General features: G+C 36.4%; 1 protein-coding gene across 2 annotated transcripts; it reads right to left on the bottom strand.

Moving 5' to 3' along the window:
* Window positions 1-1,253: 1,253 nt before the first annotated feature.
* On the bottom strand, window positions 1,254-21,953 carry LOC106164331 (uncharacterized). 2 transcript variants are annotated; one of them, XM_087015945.1, is made up of 4 exons: window positions 21,653-21,953; window positions 6,389-6,479; window positions 4,789-5,586; window positions 1,254-1,574 (listed from the first exon to the last, which is right to left on the bottom strand). In XM_087015945.1, exons 3-4 carry the CDS (start codon window positions 5,451-5,453, stop codon window positions 1,481-1,483), a joined length of 759 nt encoding a protein of 252 aa, XP_086872071.1. In that variant the 5' UTR covers window positions 5,454-5,586; window positions 6,389-6,479; window positions 21,653-21,953; the 3' UTR covers window positions 1,254-1,480. The 2 variants fall into 2 exon arrangements, with proteins under 2 accessions (XP_086872071.1, XP_086872072.1); XM_087015946.1 differs by lacking the exon at window positions 21,653-21,953 and adding an exon at window positions 13,700-15,009.
* Between the last annotated feature and the right edge of the window lie 512 nt (window positions 21,954-22,465).

The following is a 22,465-nucleotide window of genomic DNA, read 5'->3' as shown; positions in this document are numbered from 1 at the left end:
CATATACTTAAAACTGTCTTCAATAGTGTGTCATTACACATACACATTGCATTGTCATGTTGCACACATTTTTGAAGCTTCTGTTCTGGTTGTTTAGTCTAAACTTTGTAGTTTAAATTATTTAATTTAAGTATTTACTGTGCTTGTAAAAGCTGTTTACTGGAGCAACCCAAGCACAGACTCGTTGTGGAATCCACCTTGAAAATGGCGACCTTGACCTGATTACAACCTCCATGGGTGTCTCAGCAGAAAAGTCAATAAAACTTCTTTCTGGTGCAGAAGTATGTTTATTTTTGCTATGTAGAACTCAAATACAATCCTAGAGAGGCTTACTATGCTTACCTAGAGGTCTTTGTCGGTCCATTTCTATCCATTTCTATGTTTAATACGACGTTACATATGTATTATGCTTAAATTACACGTGTTAAAGCATGTTATGCTATAAGGTTAATTAATTAAGCTATTCACAGCATTATCAACAATTAGTGGCTGTGATGTACTAAATTGTAGTTGAACTATGTATTTTAACAGCAGTTTTTACAAATTCTGCTATTACTTTCACAGGGTGGATTCAGGAGAATTGACAATATCAGATCACTGTCCTCTAGACCCACCACACTGATTTCCAATACCTCATCATGCATTCGTTGCATTTAAAGATGTTTTTGTCATAGATGGTGTTAAAATTTGACTTCTATTCAGCTCTGGCCACGATGTTCAGGTGAGCTGAAAAGCTGGGTCAAGTATTGCCTCAGTTTTCGGCCTTAATTACAAGCTCACGGTACCCTTAACGCTGGTAAGGCCTCATAGCAGTATGTACAAAAACCTTGAGACACTTAAGTACCTCGAAATGTCCACGTTCTGACAATCTCTGTGGGTCCTCCGATGTACCTTGTAGTATGTAAATCCAATTAAAAGTGTTTTCGTGTACCTTCAGGCACGATGTTCATAAAGTTTTGCTCTTTTTATTTCAGCTTCCTTCTGCACCGATTATTTATTTATTTATTTATTTATTTTATTTTATTATTTTTTTCCCTCTCCCAGTAGTGTTCGGAACACCAGAGATCGAGCATGTCATCCATAAAATAATAAATAAACAAAATAAAGAAAAAAAGGAAAAAAATAAAGAAATTGATAGAAAAAATAAGTAAAATTTTTTTTTTCTTTTAATGTAATTCATGTATGTTTTTTGATTAAGAGCGAAAATATAATACTACTAATAATAAAAAATAAAACAATACATGATTTTTAAATATATTTTTATTGCTATAAAATACTATAATTATAAAATTTCTCAAATATTTATTCATGTAGCTTTTAAGGCAAAGGTAGGCCAAATTCGACAGAAGCGCAAATGGATGGCCAAATACTTGTAAAACATATTATAACTGGAGCTAGGTCGCCTACATGGACCAAACACCATTTATCACAACTCGTCACCCGAGGGCGCTAAAAGTTCACATTTGAAACATGAAACAGGTCAACTCCATTTCGAGGTCGACCTTGAAAAGGTGGTCGTCCTTTCCGCAAGTGTACCACAATATGGCGTGCTGTTGTGTCGGTGCAGAAGGAAGCTGAAATAAAAAGAGCAAAACTTTATGAACATCGTGCCTGAAGGTACACGAAAACACTTTTAATTGGATTTACATACTACAAGGTACATCGGAGGACCCACAGAGATTGTCAGAACGTGGACATTTCGAGGTACTTAAGTGTCTCAAGGTTTTTGTACATACTGCTATGAGGCCTTGCCAGCGGTAAGGGTACCGTGAGCTTGTAAGGCCGAAAACTGAGGCAAGGTCAAGTAGGTATACCTGATAGCAAAACGAGCATAACTTGGAAATTAATGGAGATAACTTGCTGAAATTTCCTGGATTGAAAGTTACTATAATTGACATCATCTATGTGAATTTTCAGGTAAATGTATGGAGAAATAAAAAAAATTGATGTGCATAAGATAAATCAACTTTGTTTTATTTCACCCATTACCAAATGAAAATGTAGTTTTTAACCGGCCATAACGCTTGATACTGCATGTTGAATTTAAATGTAATTCTATTTTCATTTAGCTTAAAATATTGGCTTTTTAAAAATGTATACTTTGTATGGGTAATAAAGGCAAACAAATAAATTATGGCCAATTTACTGAAGTGACCCGGGTTTTCAAGGCTAGCTCACAGAATTAATTGGGCACAGCAGAACTTTATGGGTCAGCATTAACGAATCAAATGAATTCTGGTGACGAATCAAATGGTAACAACTACAGGGGAATATCTATAACAAGCTGCCTCGGAAAGCTGTACAACTCGGTCCTGTTGAACAGAATTCAAGCACATGCAACACAACAAGGGGTACCCCTACCTCATCAAACTGGGTTTAATCATGGTCATGGTACTTCAGATAACATCTTTATACTTAAGTCCATTATTACAAAGTTTATGAAAGGAAAAAAATTATACAGGTTTCATTGACTTTTCAAAAGCATTCGATAATGTTTGGAGGAATGGACTACTGTTCAAGCTAAGTACTCTAGGAATAAGAGGACTTATGTACAAAAACATTACGAGCATGTATGAAAACTCCCAAGCATGTGTTAAGACAAGTAGTGGTATATCCCCGGCCTTTAATACAAGACTAGGTGTAAAACAAGGTGACACACTGAGCCCATTTCTTTTTGATATTTTTATTGATGACCTTCTTAGATCTATTAATGGCGAAAGTGCTGCAAGTCCAGATATAAATGGAATACCAATACAAGGTTTACTCTATGCTGATGACCTCATCCTTATGTCCAAGACCCCCAAGGGGCTAAGGCAAAGTTTGGAAATTGTAGAAAATTTCTGTAACAAGTGGAGACTGACTGTACATGTCACCAAAACTAAAATAGTTATTTTCAACTCAAAATCAAAATCTCACAGTGAAAATTTTTTTCTGTATGGAAAACCAATCCAAGAGGTCAACAAATACATGTATCTAGGGCTGTATTCCCAGAACTTTTAGATCGATCTATCCCCGCAGGGAGTCTCACTAGATTACTGTCAGATAATCCAGCTTAAATGTCCGTCCCGCCTACTACAAGCTGTAAGGGGGTAATTAACTTTCGTGTCCACCCGGCTGACAGCTATTTGGCGTGAACCCCCAGGGAGTTAGGTCGATCTAAAGTAGATCGATCTAATCTCTGGAAATGGGGTCTAGGTCTCCTTCTAAATCGATCAGGAAGCTTTACAGAAACCCAAAGTAATTTCCTCCAACGTGCTACAAAGGCATTCTTCAGTCTGTCCAAGTCTCTTCCACTTCAGAGTAATGTTAGCACATCCTTAAAAGAGAAATTATTTGATACCCTCATTTCCCCAATCCTTACATATTGCTCAGAGATATGGGGCTACTCTGTGTCAACGGATAACTGCCCTACAGAAAAGTTGCACTTAAAATTTTGCAAACAAATCCTTGGCCTCCATCAAAACGTATCAAACTATGGTGTATACACTGAACTTGGGCACCTTCCCCTCTATACCAAAATACAGTTTGCATCTGTCAAACTATGGTGTAAAATTATTCAAATGTCTGATGATACACTAATGAAACAAGCATACATACAAGAGATAAATAGTTACATGTACAAGTTGCTAACACCTTATGTTCCTCCCGCAGTCCACACACTCAGACCAGCTTGTATGTTATAGTCTGAGGGGATCCGAAAAATCCTTTTCACATTTGGCCTTGGAGATGTGTGGCTTAGCCAGTCACCTCCAAAAAACTTCACCACAATTTTCAAACAAAGACAAACTGACCACTTTACCCAAATATGCAATAACAAACTTCAAGCCAGCAGTAAATTGTCTCTCTTCCATATACTTAACCAAAAGTGTGAAAGGGCAGCTTATGTTGATAAAATAACAAATTATGTCACCTTGTCAACCGTTGCTAAACTACGTCTTAGTGACCATAAACTCCACATCGAAACGGGGCGGCACACCAGGCCAAAAACTGAAAGGTGCGACAGATTCTGTCGCCTGTGCACACAAGGGGTAATTGAAGATGAATACCATTTTATATTCCAATGCCCAATGTACAAAACAGACCGAGTCACCTTTTTTTAGTAAAACTTCAATCCTAAAAGCTGATACAAGGTCACCAGACAGTCAATTATGCCATGTATTTAACAGCGCCAACAAAGATACTTTAGTGTCCCTCTCCAATTTTATGATCAAATCATTCAAGAAAAGAAGTGAAGTGGTTGCTCTGCTTGGTAACTCTTAGCATATCCCTTAAAATGTCAGTGTATGGTCCCACTGTTGTGAGAAGTGACTCGGCAGTGGGACTGAACATGGCACAATATTTATATCTGTGTAACTTATTTACTTATCTGTCTTATGTAATTGTCATTAATAGTAATTATCTATGTCATCAAACTGGCCTTAAACAGCCATGTAAACAGCTATGTAACTGTGGTTTTAAGTTTAAACATACCCTTTTGTGTAACATATTTATTAGTATGTTTATGGTAAATTTATAATCACACCAAGGTTTATCTCATTGCTTAGATAGAATATTTTATGAGTAATTTTACTAGTACGTATGTTCATTATATAAAGATTATTTTTTCCTTCACAAATGGCTAGGCAACATAATACCAACTAGAGAAATGGTAATGCACTAATTGTATTGTATGGTCATTAGTATATCGTATTGTACAAGGTCATGGCAATCTATGTACCAGTACAGAAATGAATTGAATTGAATTGAATTGAATTAACTGGATCCTATGGGGCTAATGCCTCAAAGTACCTCTTAATAGCATCTAGTCCCCTGTTGGCAGTATGAATAGGTGGTTGTACCAGAGGATTATCTACCACATCTAGGTCTCTTAGCCTATACATATTTGTCATCTGAGGTGGTAGGTGGGTGATGGTATTTTGTGCAAGTCTAAGTACCCTTAGTTTAACCAACTTTGCGATATCCCCTGGTATGTCAGATAGCTTGTTCTCAGCCAGGTCCAGCTCCTGTAGGTTAGTCAAGCCACACAGTACTATGGGAAATGTAGTGAAGGCATTGTTATTGAGGTTGAATATTCTAAGCCCCTTCATCCTGGTGATATCCACTGGTATGTCAGATAGCTTGTTGTAACCCAGGTCCAGCTCCTGTAGGTTAGTCAAGTCACACAGTGCTATGGGGAATGTAGTGAAGGCGTTGCCCCATAGTTCCAACACTGTGAGGTGTGGCAGGTTGGATATGGACTGTGGCAAAGAAGATAACCTGTTGATTACTGCAGATATCTCCTTAAGTTTTTTACACCTGTCAATAGACTCTGGTAGGTCGTCTATATCAGCTTTATCTATATTAAGCTCAGTCCATTCCAGCACATTGTCTGGTGTCTTGTACTGTGGAGACAACTGTAGCCTATGTAAGAGATCAAGTCTCTCTCTACCTGGTACTCCTTGTCTGTAAGCCATGTCTCAGGAATGGAGCAGCAGGAAGAAGTGTCACTGCTTTATGTTATATATGGTCACTTGGAAAATGTGCTAAATGTTTTTTTGACTTCTTCCATTACTGTGCATACATGTCTTTTGTTGTTCTTTTCTTTGTCTGAAATTGAAAAGAAATAAATTGTTACCAAATTATTTATTGTTAGAAATGGGTTATGCACAGTAGTGTAAATGGGGTATTGTTGCCCCCCCCCCCCCAAAAAAAAAAAATTATCTCTTCTTCCTTCAGATGACAGGTACTTTATCTTAAAATAACTAAGTTGTAAGTCTTTTGTTGTCATTGTAAAAATATTGAAAATTAAAAATATACAAATTGGTACAAAAAGTGTGACATGCACTTTTTTGTTTGAATTAATCAGCTGTACACAACAGTATTTTATATGGCTTTGTTGCCAAAAGTCCACCAATAAATAATTTCCATGTGGTTGTCAACAATTCTGTAGTTTGACTGCTACTTGAGATGGTGACAAAATGAAAATATTTAATAATAATACTAAATATGTAAATATGTTTTTGTGACAGTAGTACAATTGACAAATACTATGTGAACATATACACGTGCTCTGTTAAATCTTGTATTTCAAACATTTTAACGTACATTTTTGTTCAGTAGGCAGTAACTCTATTACCTTATGTGGATATATTGTGCATTCGAACAAACCACATGAGTTATCTGAAAAAATATGTGGGCCACAAGAATGATATTATCTTAAAAGTTTTCTCAAATTAATGTTATAAATGAAATAATGTATCACAAAAGTGTGTGACCATGCAGCAGAATTAAGGGTGGTTAACAAGTAAATTGTACTTAGAGCAAATAAATGAACTGACTAAAATGTATGCAATCTTAAAGGTTACATAAAATAAAATTTAGGCAATATATCAGTTCATACATGACATACCTTCAGTCTGTTAGTTCTGGATATCTATTAAGATAGGTGAAGTTGGACACCAGTTATTACTAATATTTCTGCTTCTGGAGGTCTTAGGTACCTGAAATATGAAACAAGGTACACTTAAGACAAACGTGGCTATATACCAAACGTAAGCTAGCCAGTACTTTACATTAAGTACAATTTAGGGCATATTGTTGAAAATGTTTGAATTATCAAAAACATCTTTGCCTGGTAATCTTGAAATTATGAAATAACAATTTGATATCAAAATGATTTTTTGACAATATATATTTTTCTTAGAATGCTTCCTGTCCCAGTGGCAAGATAGTATGTATCAGACAGAGAGTCAGCCAATCTAATAATAATACTGTATAGGAATTAAACTCTGAATTTTAGGAGGAACATTTGTTAGTCTAAAAAATATTTTAAATACAACTTTGATCATTTTAAAGTCAATAACTACATCTTTCATACATTTAACACGTGTTGTATTAAGTAGGTTAAACCAGGAATCCCTTTTGAAAATTTCCTACTGGATCCTGCATTCCTATAAATTCTATAGGATCCCACAGGAAATGTTTTCTATAGGAAAGGTTCCAACTATCTCCTTAGATATTGAAAAGACACCAAACAGCAAAAAACATGCAAAACATTTAAATTTCAGATCTGTCTGTCAATAACAAAGCATTGCCACAGATGAAATATGTATCCCAGAGACTAATGAGGTTTTTGATGAATCTTAGGCCACACTTTTTTATTTTTATGGATGACATCCTCTGGGTACCCCAAAATCGGTGCGAGAGGGCGAAAAAAAAAAAACAGTCCAAAAAAAAAAAAAAAACTGCTTAAGTAACGGAATGTTGTCAGTACACAGCTGGAAACACAAATTTAACCACAGAAACACGTATCAAACTAACAATATGTCTTTATCCATGCTCTCAAAATATTGAAGCATTGTGTATACTTCGTAGAAATGTAAAAAAAAGTCATGAATTGATATACTTCATATTACCAAATCTATTTAAGGTTATTTCATGCATTCATTTGGTATAGCAATCAATAAAACAAATATCAATCAAACAGTGTGTCTTTATTTGTATTCTCAGAATATTAAAACATTTTGAACACTTCACAGAAATGTTTAAAAAATGATGCAAAGATATGCTTAAAGGTATACTGTGATGAAAAAACGGGTTAAAACTATCCGTTAGGTGCCCAAAAGTCATTTTTGAGTAATGAAAAAAAAGTTCTTACGTTTATTTAGTTTTTAAAGCCGATTTTATGCAGGTGTGAATGTAGTTTATGATACTCCCGCGTGGTGGCGCTTTAAGGCGAGTGACGTCACTAGCGTCAAGGCTCAGAAAGCCATATTCGATTCAGCTATCCGCTTGCTAGCAGTGCAAACTAAAAGCGATACACGCAATTGATCACTACATGATCATTTATAAATTCAAACTTATGAAGATAGATACACAAAAGAAGATGAATTCCCCACGTGATTATCATTTATTAACCAACAAAATACACCAAAACTATGTTAACAGTAAAGGTTTGGAAGCAGGGCAGCGAACACAGTTTTTCACACATTGCCCATCTGTCGCGTCGGCTGAACGTTCTTATCCCGACTGATAAGAGAAAGTTACCTAATACATGCAGGTGTGACAGCTAACATTATTTTTCACACCCGTGCAGTTTACCAGTGTCATTCCGGGAGAGCCAGGTCAGTGGACAAAAGGCCAAAGATATCGGACTGATAGCATCGGACACTACATTTCACACCTCTGCAACTTACCTCGCTACTTCTGCCTTACACGTGATCAGTGCAGCAGTATGTCGAGTAAAAATTTGATTCCACTATCATGTTAATATTAACGTTTTCACTAACATAACCAAAAAATTCGACAACGTAATTCTGCTACGAACTATTTTTTGGGCTCTAGAAGCTGCTCTCTTCTTCCTTTCGACGGCCGCATCATGCACACATCCTACAGGTAAGACTCTCGTCGGCAGCGCTCTGGCATTTACTGTCGCATTTTGGTACTCCGAAAAATCGAATATACTGGGTACAGCATCATCTTTTAGTTTTCTCCGTGCTTTTCCACCGCACAATTCAGCTCGCAGGTCACGTACGAAGCATTCCGGCTCGAAGTGGTCGCTACAGATCCTCGCGTGTTTTGACACTGTGCTGGGATTTTTTAACTTCAGAGAATTGAGCCAAATTTTACGTTTAGCGGCATCCGCAGGCAGGATATAATAGCAGATGTCTTTCTTATTGTAACCTACATTACGGCACCCGGAAGCAACACAACTTTGCGGCATTTGTTTTTCTGACACCTGGATGTTTAGTCGCCTACTGCATAGTATATACTATTACTAGTACAGCTGTGGGAAGCTACTCCACGGGTTACGTCACTAGAAACTGACCAATCAGAATTTTCTCATCTAAATCTCATCTTTTCTCTCTAAAACTTAAAAAGAACAATTTTTTGACGTGGATTTATAGTTTTTATACTGTAAAAAAAGCAGTGAACGCTATGTGTTCCTAGAGCGCAGTAGGCCTTTAATACTACCAAATCTATTAAAGGTCATTTCGGACGATGCCATTTTGTCAACTTCAACTCATACGAAGCAGCTAAACTGTCAGGTGGCCTGTCCGACCTTCAGCCCACCAAATACCTCGACGCCCTTGTCGACCCTTTTTTCGCTACAGAAAACCTGGTATTAATGTGCTGCTTTATACAGAATGTCAGAATTGCCGCCGCCAGCCTTTCGCACAATTGTAAAAAGGTGCTATCTCCATGCCCAATATCAATGGCATACCAATCCAAAACGATGGCGCCCATTCTCTTTATGAAATTGTTGTGTAATTTGAAAGTAATCCTAGAAAAGAATTTGACAGCAAAGTGGCCGCATTTCAACTAGCGAAAATACGCATGCGCAGAAAGTTCATTTCCTTGCAAATTCAATAACGACGTTTGCGACAACCGACTTCGTTGGGGGCTGAGGGGGGGGGGCTTTTTTTTTTTTTTTTTTTGGAGAACGGGCGAAAATCCGTGCGCGCGCAGGATGTCATCCATAAAATTTAAAAAGTGTGGCCTTAGGAAAAATACATTTCTTGGAAACTAAACAGAAATGTGCTAACAAATTACAATCCATATTTACACTTATCAGATATATAACAACTATATAACACTGAATATTTTAAAAATGAATTGGACCCCACCCCACCACTCCCCGCACATGTACACCACCTTGGGACAATGTATAAGGCAATCACTTAACAAGATCAACTCTCCTTACATTCTTTGATAATTTTGTACTTTACAGAAGAGAGCACAAATGGTTTTCAATCATGCCATCAAATACACTGCCACCATTAGGTAGTAATTTTTGACACTATCAATAGCGTTTGATATTAACTGGATTTGTTGTATACAACTTCTAAAAGCCTACATTGCAGAGTGTATGTGCGGCGGTTTATACAAAAATTAAAAACACGAATAGTCGTCGTCGTTATCAGATCAGACGAATTAAAAACATGATTAGACGTCGTCATTATCAGATCAGACAGCGATACTGTCAAATTAAACGAGGCATTTCTGAATTTCACGCATTAAAAACACAATTAGATGTCGTAGTTTTCAGATCAGACGAATTAAAAACACGATTACACGTCTTCCTTATCAGATCAGACGGCAAAATACAACTAGTCGTCAAAACGCAACTAGAAGTCAAAACTCGATTTGACACTAGATGGCGCTCATGTCAATGGTCTTGGCTACCCTTCCGCCGACGTCACAGTCAATATCGTGAAATTCTGACACTGACAAGTGCTTGTGATTGATAGATTGAGGGGAGTTGACAGGTGTTGTACTATAGTAGGCCAGTATGTGATAGATACCCTGGGGTAGCGCTAACACTCGCCAATTTAGCCAAATGCTAAAACTGATTGCCTTTGGCTAAACAAAATAGGGTTGATTTGACTGATTTTAGTCAAATTTAAACCATTTGGACAAGAAAACTGATGAAAAAGTAGTAATTTGGCTGAATGAAAAAGATTGCTAGCGCCACCCCAGATACCATACGAGTCACCGAGCTGTACGTGAAATATTACAATGGGTATTGCGAGCCGCAGGTTCACAGATCAAGAAAATTGTCATTGTCAAAGAAAGTAGGGAATTTATTTTGGAAGTGTACATTTTTTAACTTTCGTTTTCACATTCAATTTTAAAGTATTGCTCGGCGACGAGTTTTGTATCTGGCTTAAACCACGGCCTCTGATTGGTTACTACACTGCCCTTGCAATATTTTACACATACATGTTAGGGGCCCTTGTGGTCACTTAGTCCTGTGTTGGACGATGACGGACAAGGCTGAACACGCCTTTACAGCCCCCTTGACCTAAGTCAATCCCAGCCGCTTCGTTCAGCAGCAGCATCACCAACACCACTTCCACCACCACCAGCAGTTTAGATACTGAGAAGTCCCCCCCACACACACACAAAAAAAAAAAACCACTACTTCTTCTCCCCCATCAATTTCTGAAAAATATATCACTCCGATATTCCCTCTTGAAATTAGAATTTTGACTAGCTAAATAAACCATAGTTCTAAACCGTACCAAAGGCACTACTTGCTCTCCAAAACATCAAAAATTTTCAGGGCCCTTGAGTAGGCCCCAAACCCCACACCATGGGGCGACGATCGGCATTTCACATCATTTTCTGGCCTCTAAAATAATTGTATATCAATATGCACGTTCATATTAAGCAGATTTGGTTGAAATAAAACAAAAACAATGAGGCTCACCCTTCAAGAAATCGACTCTCTCAACGAAACCGAAAGTACATGCTTATTCACCGTTTTCCCGGCATACCTAGCGCAAAGACCCTTCACTCAAGGAGTATCTTATAACTCCTTGCTTCACTGTACGTCTGATACAAAGTATTAAACGCGGCATTTATATATATATGCTTGTTTACGAGACAAATAACGAACGATGTGTGGTCATTCAAATTCAGAACAACACAATCCTGTCTAATTACGCAGTTTGATTCTTCTATAATCTGTAATTGTAATTGCACGATGTCTTTCTTCATAAAAAAATTAATTGAATGACGCCACGGCGCACATGGATTATATACAGGATTGCGCCTTAGTCGCAGTCTGGATTACCCCTGTCTCCGTCTATACTCTGTAAGTATTTTAGTGCTAATAATGAATGTGATGCCCCAGCACGTAAGAAAAGAACACAGGAAGATATCAGACAGTCAAATAAAGTGTGTGATGACACCAAAACAGGGCTCCACAGGTAAAAATTCAGTTCGGACAAGTGAATTTGCAGGGTGGGCTGTCCGATGGACAGATTATGTTTTATTAGAACTTAAGAACAAAAATTTTGAAAAAGAAATTTTTGTTCCATACTAACGTCTTCTCGTCTCTTCCTGGATGGCATTGAAAAGAGTGACCTGCATTTGGTACAAAACACGTGGTCCCAAAACGAAGTCTAAGCAAACTTACCGCCAAATTATGAAAGTGAACGCCTACAAGAACTTCACCAGACATAATTTATTCACATAACACTAGGCTGACTACTGAATATTTATTTGTTTAAAAATATACGTGCTCTAGTAATAAAGACCGTTCCTAAAATAGAAACCACATGACATAAGTACTGCGTACAACAGCCAGATTGGACTGGATGAACTGGATGTATCTAGTTTGTTGTCAAGGCAACATACTGCCTGTCAATCAAATGCGTTGCCGCTATCTCCTTACAACCATTTGAAGTTGGAAAGTCAAACTTTGGGACTGAAGATCTTGTCGAAGTGTTGTTTTTTTTATTTGCAAAACCTGAAACTTTGTAAGATGTTTTATTTAATGACTCTAGCACCACTGTGTTATTTACAGTTAAAAATTTAGTGCTGGAATATGATAAATTAACATTGCTGTCATATACCAGTGTGATATTGATGTAAGGAAGAAAATTAATAAAAATATGAGAATTTAAATTAAAAGAAGGGGAAATTTTTTAAATGACTGATTTTATTTAATTCATATATTTAAAAAAATCAAACACATGTTACCCCTAAAGAAAGCAAATTGTTAAAATTAATATCAATTTAAAACTTTAATATTAGTGATATTTATATAAGTAAACTATTATACAATGAATGTTATATTCTTCAATTTTTAATGAAATTTAGTCAAACATTATAAATTTTGAATATTTTAATAAAATAATATAACACTGCCCCCCTCCCACTTCCAGCTCAGTTTTTTTAAGACTTGGTTAAACTTCATGTGAATCTGTTATCAAATTTCAGATTTACAATAAGTGAACCCTGTTCCCCAAACCCTGGGAAAAGGCCTGATTGAAACCATGTTAAATCAGACTTATATGCAAGATTAAATATTCAGGAGTTCACAAGTATGAAAAAACCACTTTTTATCTGAAAATAAACCCACTGCATTTTCCAGGCTCATTTGACTGAATATCTGGGTAATAAATACATTACGTGTATGACTACATATATTAATGTTTACAAAGTTCACCGAGAGGTATGAATGGAAAAAAAATTGGTTTTGTTGGACAGGTTGGATTCAAAATAGGACACGTCAAATTTATGACCACTGATTTTATTTAAAGAGACAATGTCTGAGATTTTGCCTGAAGGAAGAGACTTTGTGATTTTACAGACTTAATTTATTTACTATATGTCAGTTCTTTTGAATTTAGCATTTTACCTGATATTAACAAGGGTATCTGGATTTTAATTTAATTCAATGGACATTTTTTTTCATTGAAATAAACGTGAATGCTGGATTGGGTGAAAAAACTACAATAGTGGAGTAATGCCTTGACTCCAGGAATAAGGTGAGAAGTTTCAAAGGACTGGTAATAATTTTCTTGACATGAATCATGTAACAATTACAATTACACCCTATATATATCCAAAATTTTACCCAATTCAAAAGTCTAAGACCTCCTGTTTGTCTTAAAGCCACCTAGCGGCAGACCGGTTGCTCCCAGGCTGATAACACTGGGCCCAGATTTTTCTATGTCAGCACTACGTGATCCCGATGGGATAAGATATGGCGGCAACCAGGCAATGAAACTCTGTGAGCGAAACTAATATCACGAGTCCATTTCCACTTTCTCAGAACCCGTGATGTGGTACATGCCTGTTTCAGAAGCTTCTTCTAAGATTTAGATGGTTGTGAGTTCAAAAGTAACACTTCAACATGAACATCATTTTTCAGGTTCAACTTTGACTAGACTTTAGTACTCACTATTATTTATGTCAGTGACAGTACCTTCTCTTTCAGTTCTATGACGTACAGTTACTTTCTGTGTGGACTCGGTGCTGTTACTAAGGTAAATAACAGTCAGTAACAGCTCTGTAGTTAACTGTAGATATTTTCTCTAGTTTTCTCTCTCTAATTGCTGCTAGCGTGTCGCAGTTCTGCAGTCAAATCAAAGCTTATCGTCTCTAAACAAATATTGTATCAGGCCGCGCTCACTTACTTCATTTCAGGTAGCAAACATGATAAGTTTTCAAAAATTATTAATATCAAAATTTATAAATTAACCGCCATGGGGATAATGTATACTTTGTTAAGTTTTTATCATTCTTGTATTCTATTCAAAAGATCAACAACACTTAAAGAGACAGGCGCTACAAAAGTGTGCAGAACTATTTTTTCACGATCAAATTAAAAACTATATATATCGCGGGTGTCACTTTCCAATGTGCTATCTACCAGACACTCCAGACAATTTTTTAAAATAAATTAATTATTGTCTAAGTACTGGGTTCCATGTACATGTTTTTATGACTTACTGATAAAACTGGCCTTGACAAAATATTTTTGATAAATTAAAAAACAACCACTCCCATGTTTTTTTTTTCAGCAGGGAGGGGGGGTGGGGGGTAGGTAATAAATAAGGACACGAGCAGCACGAGGACAGTCAATAAACAACTTAGGTTGGAAAAAATTGGTGACAAAGGTTTCTCAACTGATTCTGGTCCGTTGAAGGCCCAATATAGCCCAAAAAATTCCCCCATGAATCCCCCCATGGCAAAGTCTTGTTTTTCACAAAAATCCAAAAAGGCCACCAGTTGATGGGGTTGGTCAACTTGAAGTCCATAGCATGGGAACCCAATGTCACAGAAATATGCTTTAAGTATCAATTTCTACTAAGTAAGGTATTGCCAGTCTATTGCAACTATTGCCAAGGTCACCTAAGGTCAAGGTAATGACTTAATTTATTACAAGGTCAAGGCATTTTTTGAGCATAAAAAGCCATGATGTCTATATTACAGTTTTCCATTGTCGTAGAAACATGTTATAAGAAACAATACCAACCAAGTGAGACGTCCACTGCCAAACACTTGCAACTATTTTCAAGGTCTCCAAAATTAAAGCCAAGATTATAAACAAAATTCAAGGTCAAGGTACTTTTCGAGTGAATAATGTCATATTATTTATTAATGTCGTGGAAACCGTACATGTATGTCACTAAAACATGCAACTTGACCCGACTGACTGTCAATCAGTCCAGCAGACAGGTGTGGAGAACCAACCTGGGACTCGGTGTACAATGTACATGTATATGGGAATTGATGAGCGGGGCAATGGTCAACAATTCAAGATTTAGGAGGGTGTGTCAGGCGGTCCTTAGGTTTCTGAAAATAAATCACGCAGATTTCCCCCTTGAAATTAAAATTGTGACAAGCTGAATCATAGTTCTCAAGCGTACCAAATGGCACAGTTTGCCTGCAAATCACCAAATATTTCCAAGGCCCTCAAGCGGGCCCTCGAACCCTCGCCATGGAATACGAGGGTCAGCTTCATATGCAAGGCCTGTCATTCCTAAAACAACAACAAAAAAAGCCCACACTCTTCAAATAATCCTAGATCAGCCCCTGCGGTATAGCAATTTAGCATGTGTAATATGTGTATATGTATTTTTTTTTTTTTTTTTTTTTTTTTGTTGTTTGTTTGTTTGTTTGTTTTTGTTCTGTTTTTAAGTAACGCAATTAAAAGTTTCTTTTTCACTGGTTTAAACTTAATACTTTCAGAAATGCTTTGTGTAATAATCAGCATGCAGCGTTTGTGTATTCTATTCAATGCCAAGAGACGTATTAATCTGTTCTTCTGATTGCATTCAGCGACAGTCCCCGACAAGTTGGGTTGAACAACATGGGCTGATAGTTTAACTGGGAATGGGCATTTCAAATGAATTTTTACCATACTTTAGGAAATGCTGTACGTACATGATATTTGTCATGAAAAGAAAAAAAGGGCAGTTTGTTAACTTTAAATTATTTATAAATTCCCCATTTTCTTGCTGTACAAATCCTGTGGGGAGAACACTGGTCAAGTGGTATCCGTGACTTTAAATAAATACCAACCAAGTGGACACGTGGACCAGTAACAAAAGTGATGAAGACTGTAGACATGCTCTTGCTAAGTTGTCACCATTCTGATTACATGTTGATCAAATATGATATATAAAAATCCCAGTCTAGTTGTGCATTTGGGAAGATTATAATATAATGTATGGTACGTCTTATCCATAGACACCATGTAAATTAACTTGCCTAGTCTTATTAAAGTAAAAGCATTTAATACATCTAAATTGTCTTTTGCTTGGGAATTGAAAAAAGTAAACAAATAGAGGATAAAAAACAAACAGGATCATTTCAAGGGAGGGTCCACGTGGGTAATTGGTATTTTAGAGGGCGAACAGTGCCATTTGGAACGGTTAAGAACTATGATTCAGCTAGTCAAAATATTAACTTCAAGCGGGGACCATTGCTGTGATTTTTTTAGAAATTGAAGGGGGGGGGGGTCAAGACCCCCCTGATTCCCCCCCCCCCCCATCCAACGCTAAATCCGCCACTACATTTGTGGTTCTTTTACTGTAGCTATATAGGAGCACGTTTTTTATTTTGTTTGTACCATCCAAGGAATGTTATGATTTTTTTTAAATTAAGACTTTGAAAATATTGAATACAACATGTGTTAAAATCACAATTTTTCCCTTTTGAAAATGTTAAGTAAATGTGATTACTGTATAACGGGAAGATGTAGATCATCTGTAAAACTCATCATTTTATATTTATAATTATTGTACTTTAAATGATGCAGGACCTTCAATGATTGGGGCATGACACTGGAGAACATCAGTTTGTGGTGCCCTGACATGCATTTATTTTCTAACATTTTCAGGCCTTGATTCAAATTGGGTTTTTAATTGATGATGGGCGTGCATGTTTGCTCAAAGCTCAATTCCAGATGAACTATGTTTATCAATACTGTTATGAATTAAGTGTGGACAATGCAGTTTAAGATAAAGATTGATTGTAAATAGTGCTGTTTAAGATTTATTGTTGCAGTTTACCTATTACAAAGATTGCAATTTATTATTATTTATTTCACTGTGTATGTGTGTGAGCATGTGATAAATGCAGTTAGAAATTATTTTAGAGATATTCTATTAAAGACTCCATTAATTTTGTGTAGGCTGAATGGGATCAGGATTAATCATTTTACCGCACCTTGACCTGTAATTAACATAACAAAAGCACCCATCATTTCCAAATGCTGTGTGGCAGTAAGCACCATTACAACCTTTGTTATACTTGTAAGGGATAAAAAATATATTCTTGAGCTGTGCTGTTGCTAATATTAATAGTTATTGGCTATCAGTATATACTGGTAGAAATTCAGTTTGTGAAATCATTTTAGGTTTTAACCACATAAAGTTAGCTAAAGGTGCAAGGTATATGCAATTAAAATATATATTATTTTAATTTTTCTGTGCAACTTTTTTTCATCTATGTGGCTTATAGACAAAATCTTCTTATCAAAAATAAAACAAAAGAATTCAAATGCAAATATGGATTGGTACCTGGTATCAGTGAAAGAAAACCTGCCAAACCCTAGGGAAGGTTATTAAATTATGTTATTTGTAAAAATTGAAGTGGTCATCTTTATAAAAGGGAATTGTGGGCCTCTATAGATACAAAGATCCGAGTTAAAGATGAACTTCCGTAAGAGCTTTGGAAAAATTTCAAACATATTTTAACACTAAATAGGCTCTAGATCAATTAGCGGTGCATCTCACATTATTCAAAATGTATCTCTCAATATGAAAATGTACAAAATGTAACCCTGAGTACGTTAACAGCCGACACTGAGATATTACACCGTTTCTGACACCCCATAAATCTCCAAAATTTTACCCAATTCAAAAGTCTAAGCCTTCTGGTTTGTCTAAAATCCACCTAGCGGTAGACCGGTTGCTCCCAGGCTGATAACATTGGGCCCAGATTTTTCTATGTCAGCACTACGTGATCCCGATGGGAAAAGAAATGGTGGCAATCAGGCAATAAAACTCTGTTAGCAAAACCAATATCACGAGTCCATTTCCACTTTCTCAGAACCCGTGATGTGGTACATGCCTGTTTCAGAAGCTTCTTCTAAGATTTAGATGGTTGTGAGTTCAAAAGTAACACTTCAACATGAACATCATTTTTCAGGTTCAACTTTGACTAGACTTTAGTACTCACTATTATTTATTTCAGTGATAGTACCTTCTCTTTCAGTTCTATGACGTACAGTTACTTTCTGTGTGGACTCGGTGCTGTTACTAAGGTAAATAACAGTCAGTAACAGCTCTCTAGTTAACTGTAGATATTTTTCTGGTTTTCTCTGTCTAGTTGCTGCTGGCGTGTCGGAGTTCTGCAGACAAGATCAACGCTTATCGTCTCTAGACAAATATTGTATTAGACCGCGGTCACCTACATGTACATGTACTTCATTTCAGGTAGAACTAACAAACACGCTATTCATGAAAACTTTTCAAAAATTACAGTTCTTAATAAACCCATGGGGATAATGTGCTTTGTTAAATTCTTATCATTCTTGTATTAAACAACACTTAAAGGAAAAGGCGCTACAATAATTGGTGGAACTATTTTTTCACGATCAAATTGAAATCTATATATCACGGGTGTGATTTTCCAATCCACCAGACATTGTAAACAAGTTATTTTTAATAAATTATTGTCTGCATGGGTACCATGTACATATTTTAAAGACTTACTGATAAAACTGGCCTTAACTAAGGTTTTCATTTATCGTTTTTAATTGATAAATTAAAAACAACCACTCCATGGGGGGGGGGGGGGTAATGAATGACGTCATGAGCAGCAACTTGACCCGACTGACCGTCAAACACAGCCTAGCAGACAGGTGTGGAGAACTAATCTGGGACTCGGTGTACAATGTACATGTATATGGGAATTGATGAGCGGGGCAATGGTCAACAATTCAAGATTTAGGAGGGTGTGTCAGGCGGTCCTTAGGTTTCTGAAAATAAATCACGCAGATTTCCACCCTTGAAATTAAAATTGTGACAAGCTAAATCATAGTTCTCAAGCGTACCAAATGGCACAGTTTGCCTGCAAATCACCAAATATTTCCAAGGCCCTCAAGCGGGCCCTCGAACCCTCGCCATGGAATACGAGGGTCAGCTTCATATGCAAGGCCTGTCATTCCTAAAACAACAACAAAAAAGCCCACACTCTTCAAATAATCCTAGATCAGCCCCTGCGGTATAGCAATTTAGCATGTGTAATATGTGTATATGTATTTTTTTGTTTGTTTGTTTGTTTGTTTGTTTTTGTCCTGTTTTTAAGTAACGCAATTAAAAGTTTCTTTTTCACTGGTTTAAACTTAATACTTTCAGAAATGCTTTGTGTAATAATCAGCATGCAGCGTTTGTGTATTCTATTCAATGCCAAGAGACGTATTAATCTGTTCTTCTGATTGCATTCAGCGACAGTCCCCGACAAGTTGGGTTGAACAACATGGGCTGATAGTTTAACTGGGAATGGGCATTTCAAATGAATTTTTACCATACTTTAGGAAATGCTGTACGTACATGATATTTGTCATGAAAAGAAAAAAAGGGCAGTTTGTTAACTTTAAATTATTTATAAATTCCCCATTTTCTTGCTGTACAAATCCTGTGGGGAGAACACTGGTCAAGTGGTATCCTTGACTTTAAATAAATACCAACCAAGTGGACACGTGGACCAGTAACAAAAGTGATGAAGACTGTAGACATGCTCTTCCTAAGTTGTCACCATTCTGATTACATGTTGATCAAATATGATGTATAAAAATCCCAGTCTAGTTGTGCATTTGGGAAGATTATAATATAATGTATGGTACGTCTTATCCATAGACACCATGTAAATTAACTTGCCTAGTCTTATTAAAGTAAAAGCATTTAATACATCTAAATTGTCTTTTGCTTGGGAATTGAAAAAAGTAAACAAATAGAGGATAAAAAACAAACAGGATCATTTCAAGGGAGGGTCCACGTGGGTAATTGGTATTTTAGAGGGCGAACAGTGCCATTTGGAACGGTTAAGAACTATGATTCAGCTAGTCAAAATATTAACTTCAAGCGGGGACCATTGCTGTGATTTTTTTAGAAATTGAAGGGGGGGGGGGGTCAAGACCCCCCTGATTCCCCCCCCCCCCCATCCAACGCTAAATCCGCCACTACATTTGTGGTTCTTTTACTGTAGCTATATAGGAGCACGTTTTTTATTTTGTTTGTACCATCCAAGGAATGTTATGATTTTTTTTTAAATTAAGACTTTGAAAATATTGAATACAACATGTGTTAAAATCACAATTTTTCCCTTTTGAAAATGTTAAGTAAATGTGATTACTGTATAACGGGAAGATGTAGATCATCTGTAAAACTCATCATTTTATATTTATAATTATTGTACTTTAAATGATGCAGGACCTTCAATGATTGGGGCATGACAGTGGAGAACATCAGTTTGTGGTGCCCTGACATGCATTTATTTTCTAACATTTTCAGGCCTTGATTCAAATTGGGTTTTTAATTGATGATGGGCGTGCATGTTTGCTCAAAGCTCAATTCCAGATGAACTATGTTTATCAATACTGTTATGAATTAAGTGTGGACAATGCAGTTTAAGATAAAGATTGATTGTAAATAGTGCTGTTTAAGATTTATTGTTGCAGTTTACCTATTACAAAGATTGCAATTTATTATTATTTATTTCACTGTGTATGTGTGTGAGCATGTGATAAATGCAGTTAGAAATTATTTTAGAGATATTCTATTAAAGACTCCATTAATTTTGTGTAGGCTGAATGGGATCAGGATTAATCATTTTACCGCACCTTGACCTGTAATTAACATAACAAAAGCACCCATCATTTCCAAATGCTGTGTGGCAGTAAGCACCATTACAACCTTTGTTATACTTGTAAGGGATAAAAAATATATTCTTGAGCTGTGCTGTTGCTAATATTAATAGTTATTGGCTATCAGTATATACTGGTAGAAATTCAGTTTGTGAAATCATTTTAGGTTTTAACCACATAAAGTTAGCTAAAGGTGCAAGGTATATGCAATTAAAATATATATTGTTTTAATTTTTCTGTGCAACTTTTTTTCATCTATGTGGCTTATAGACAAAATCTTCTTATCAAAAATAAAACAAAAGAATTCAAATGCAAATATGGATTGGTACCTGGTATCAGTGAAAGAAAACCTACCAAACCCTAGGGAAGATTATTAAATTATATTACTTGTAAAAATTGAAGTGGTCATCTTTATAAAAAGGAATTGTGGGCCTCTACAGATACAAAGATCCGAGTTAAAGATGAACTTCCGTAAGAGCTTTGGTAAAATTTCAAACTCATTTTAACACTAGATAGGCTCTAGATCAATTAGCGGTGCATCTCACATTATTCAAAATGTATCTCTCAATATGAAAATGTACAAAATGTAACCCTGAGTACGTTAACAGCCGACACTGAGATATTACACCGTTTCTGACACCCTATAAATCTCCAAAATTTTACCCAATTCAAAAGTCTAAGCCTTCTGGTTTGTCTAAAATCCACCTAGCGGTAGACCGGTTGCCGGTTCCCAGGCTGATAACATTGGGCCCAGATTTTTCTATGTCAGCACTACGTGATCCCGATGGGATAAGAAATGGCGGCAATCAGGAAATAAAACTGTTAGCGAAACTAATATCACAAGTCCATTTCCACTTTCCCAGAACCCGTGATGTGGTACCTGCTTAATTGTTTCAGAAGCTTGTACTAAGATTTAGAAGTGTTGTGAGTGATTAAAAGTAACATTACAACATGAACATCTACTTTTAGTTTTAACTTTCGCTAGACTTCAGTACTCACTGTTACTTATGTCAGTGGCAGTACCTTCTCTTTCAGTTCTATGACGTACAGTTACTTTCTGTGTGGACTCGGTGCTGTTACTAAGGTAAATAACAGTCAGTAACAGCTCTTTAGTTAACTGCAGATATTTTCTCTGGTTTTCTCTGTCTAATTGCTGCTGGCGTGTCGCAGTTCTGCAGTCAAATCAAAGCTTATCGTCTCTAAACAAATATTGTATCAGGCCGCGCTCACTTACTTCATTTCAGGTAGAACTAGCAAACATGATAATTTTTCAAAAATTATTAATATCAAAATTGATAAATTAACCGCCATGGGGATAATGTATACTTTGTTAAGTTTTTATCATTCTTGTATTATATTCAATAGATCAACAACACTTAAAGAGACAGGCGCTACAAAAGTGTGCAGAACTATTTTTTCACGATCAAATTAAATATAATTAACTATATATATCGCGGGTGTCACTTTCCAATGTGGCTATGTACCAGACACTCCAGACAATTTTTTAAAATAAATTAATTATTGTCTACTGGGTTCCATGTACTTGTTTTTATGACTTACTGATAACACTGGCCTTGACAAAATATTTTTGATAAATTAAAAAACAACCACTCCCATGTTTTTTCAGCAGGGAGGGGGGTGGGGTGGGGGTAGGTAATAAATAAGGACACGAGCAGCACGAGGCCAGTCAATAAACAACTTAGGTTGGAAAAAATTGGTGACAAAGGTTTCTCAACTGATTCTGGTCCGTTGAAGGCCCAATATAGCCCAAAAAATTCCCCCATGAATCCCCCCATGGCAAAGTCTTGTTTT

The sequence above is a fragment of the Lingula anatina genome, chromosome 6, assembly GCF_051362555.1.
Source record: "Lingula anatina isolate TDL-2025a chromosome 6, LinAna3.0, whole genome shotgun sequence".
In the NCBI taxonomy this organism is placed as follows: Eukaryota; Metazoa; Brachiopoda; class Lingulata; order Lingulida; family Lingulidae; genus Lingula; species Lingula anatina.
The sequence above is the reverse complement of the archived record's forward strand: the minus strand, read 5'-3'. Positions and strand labels throughout refer to the sequence as shown.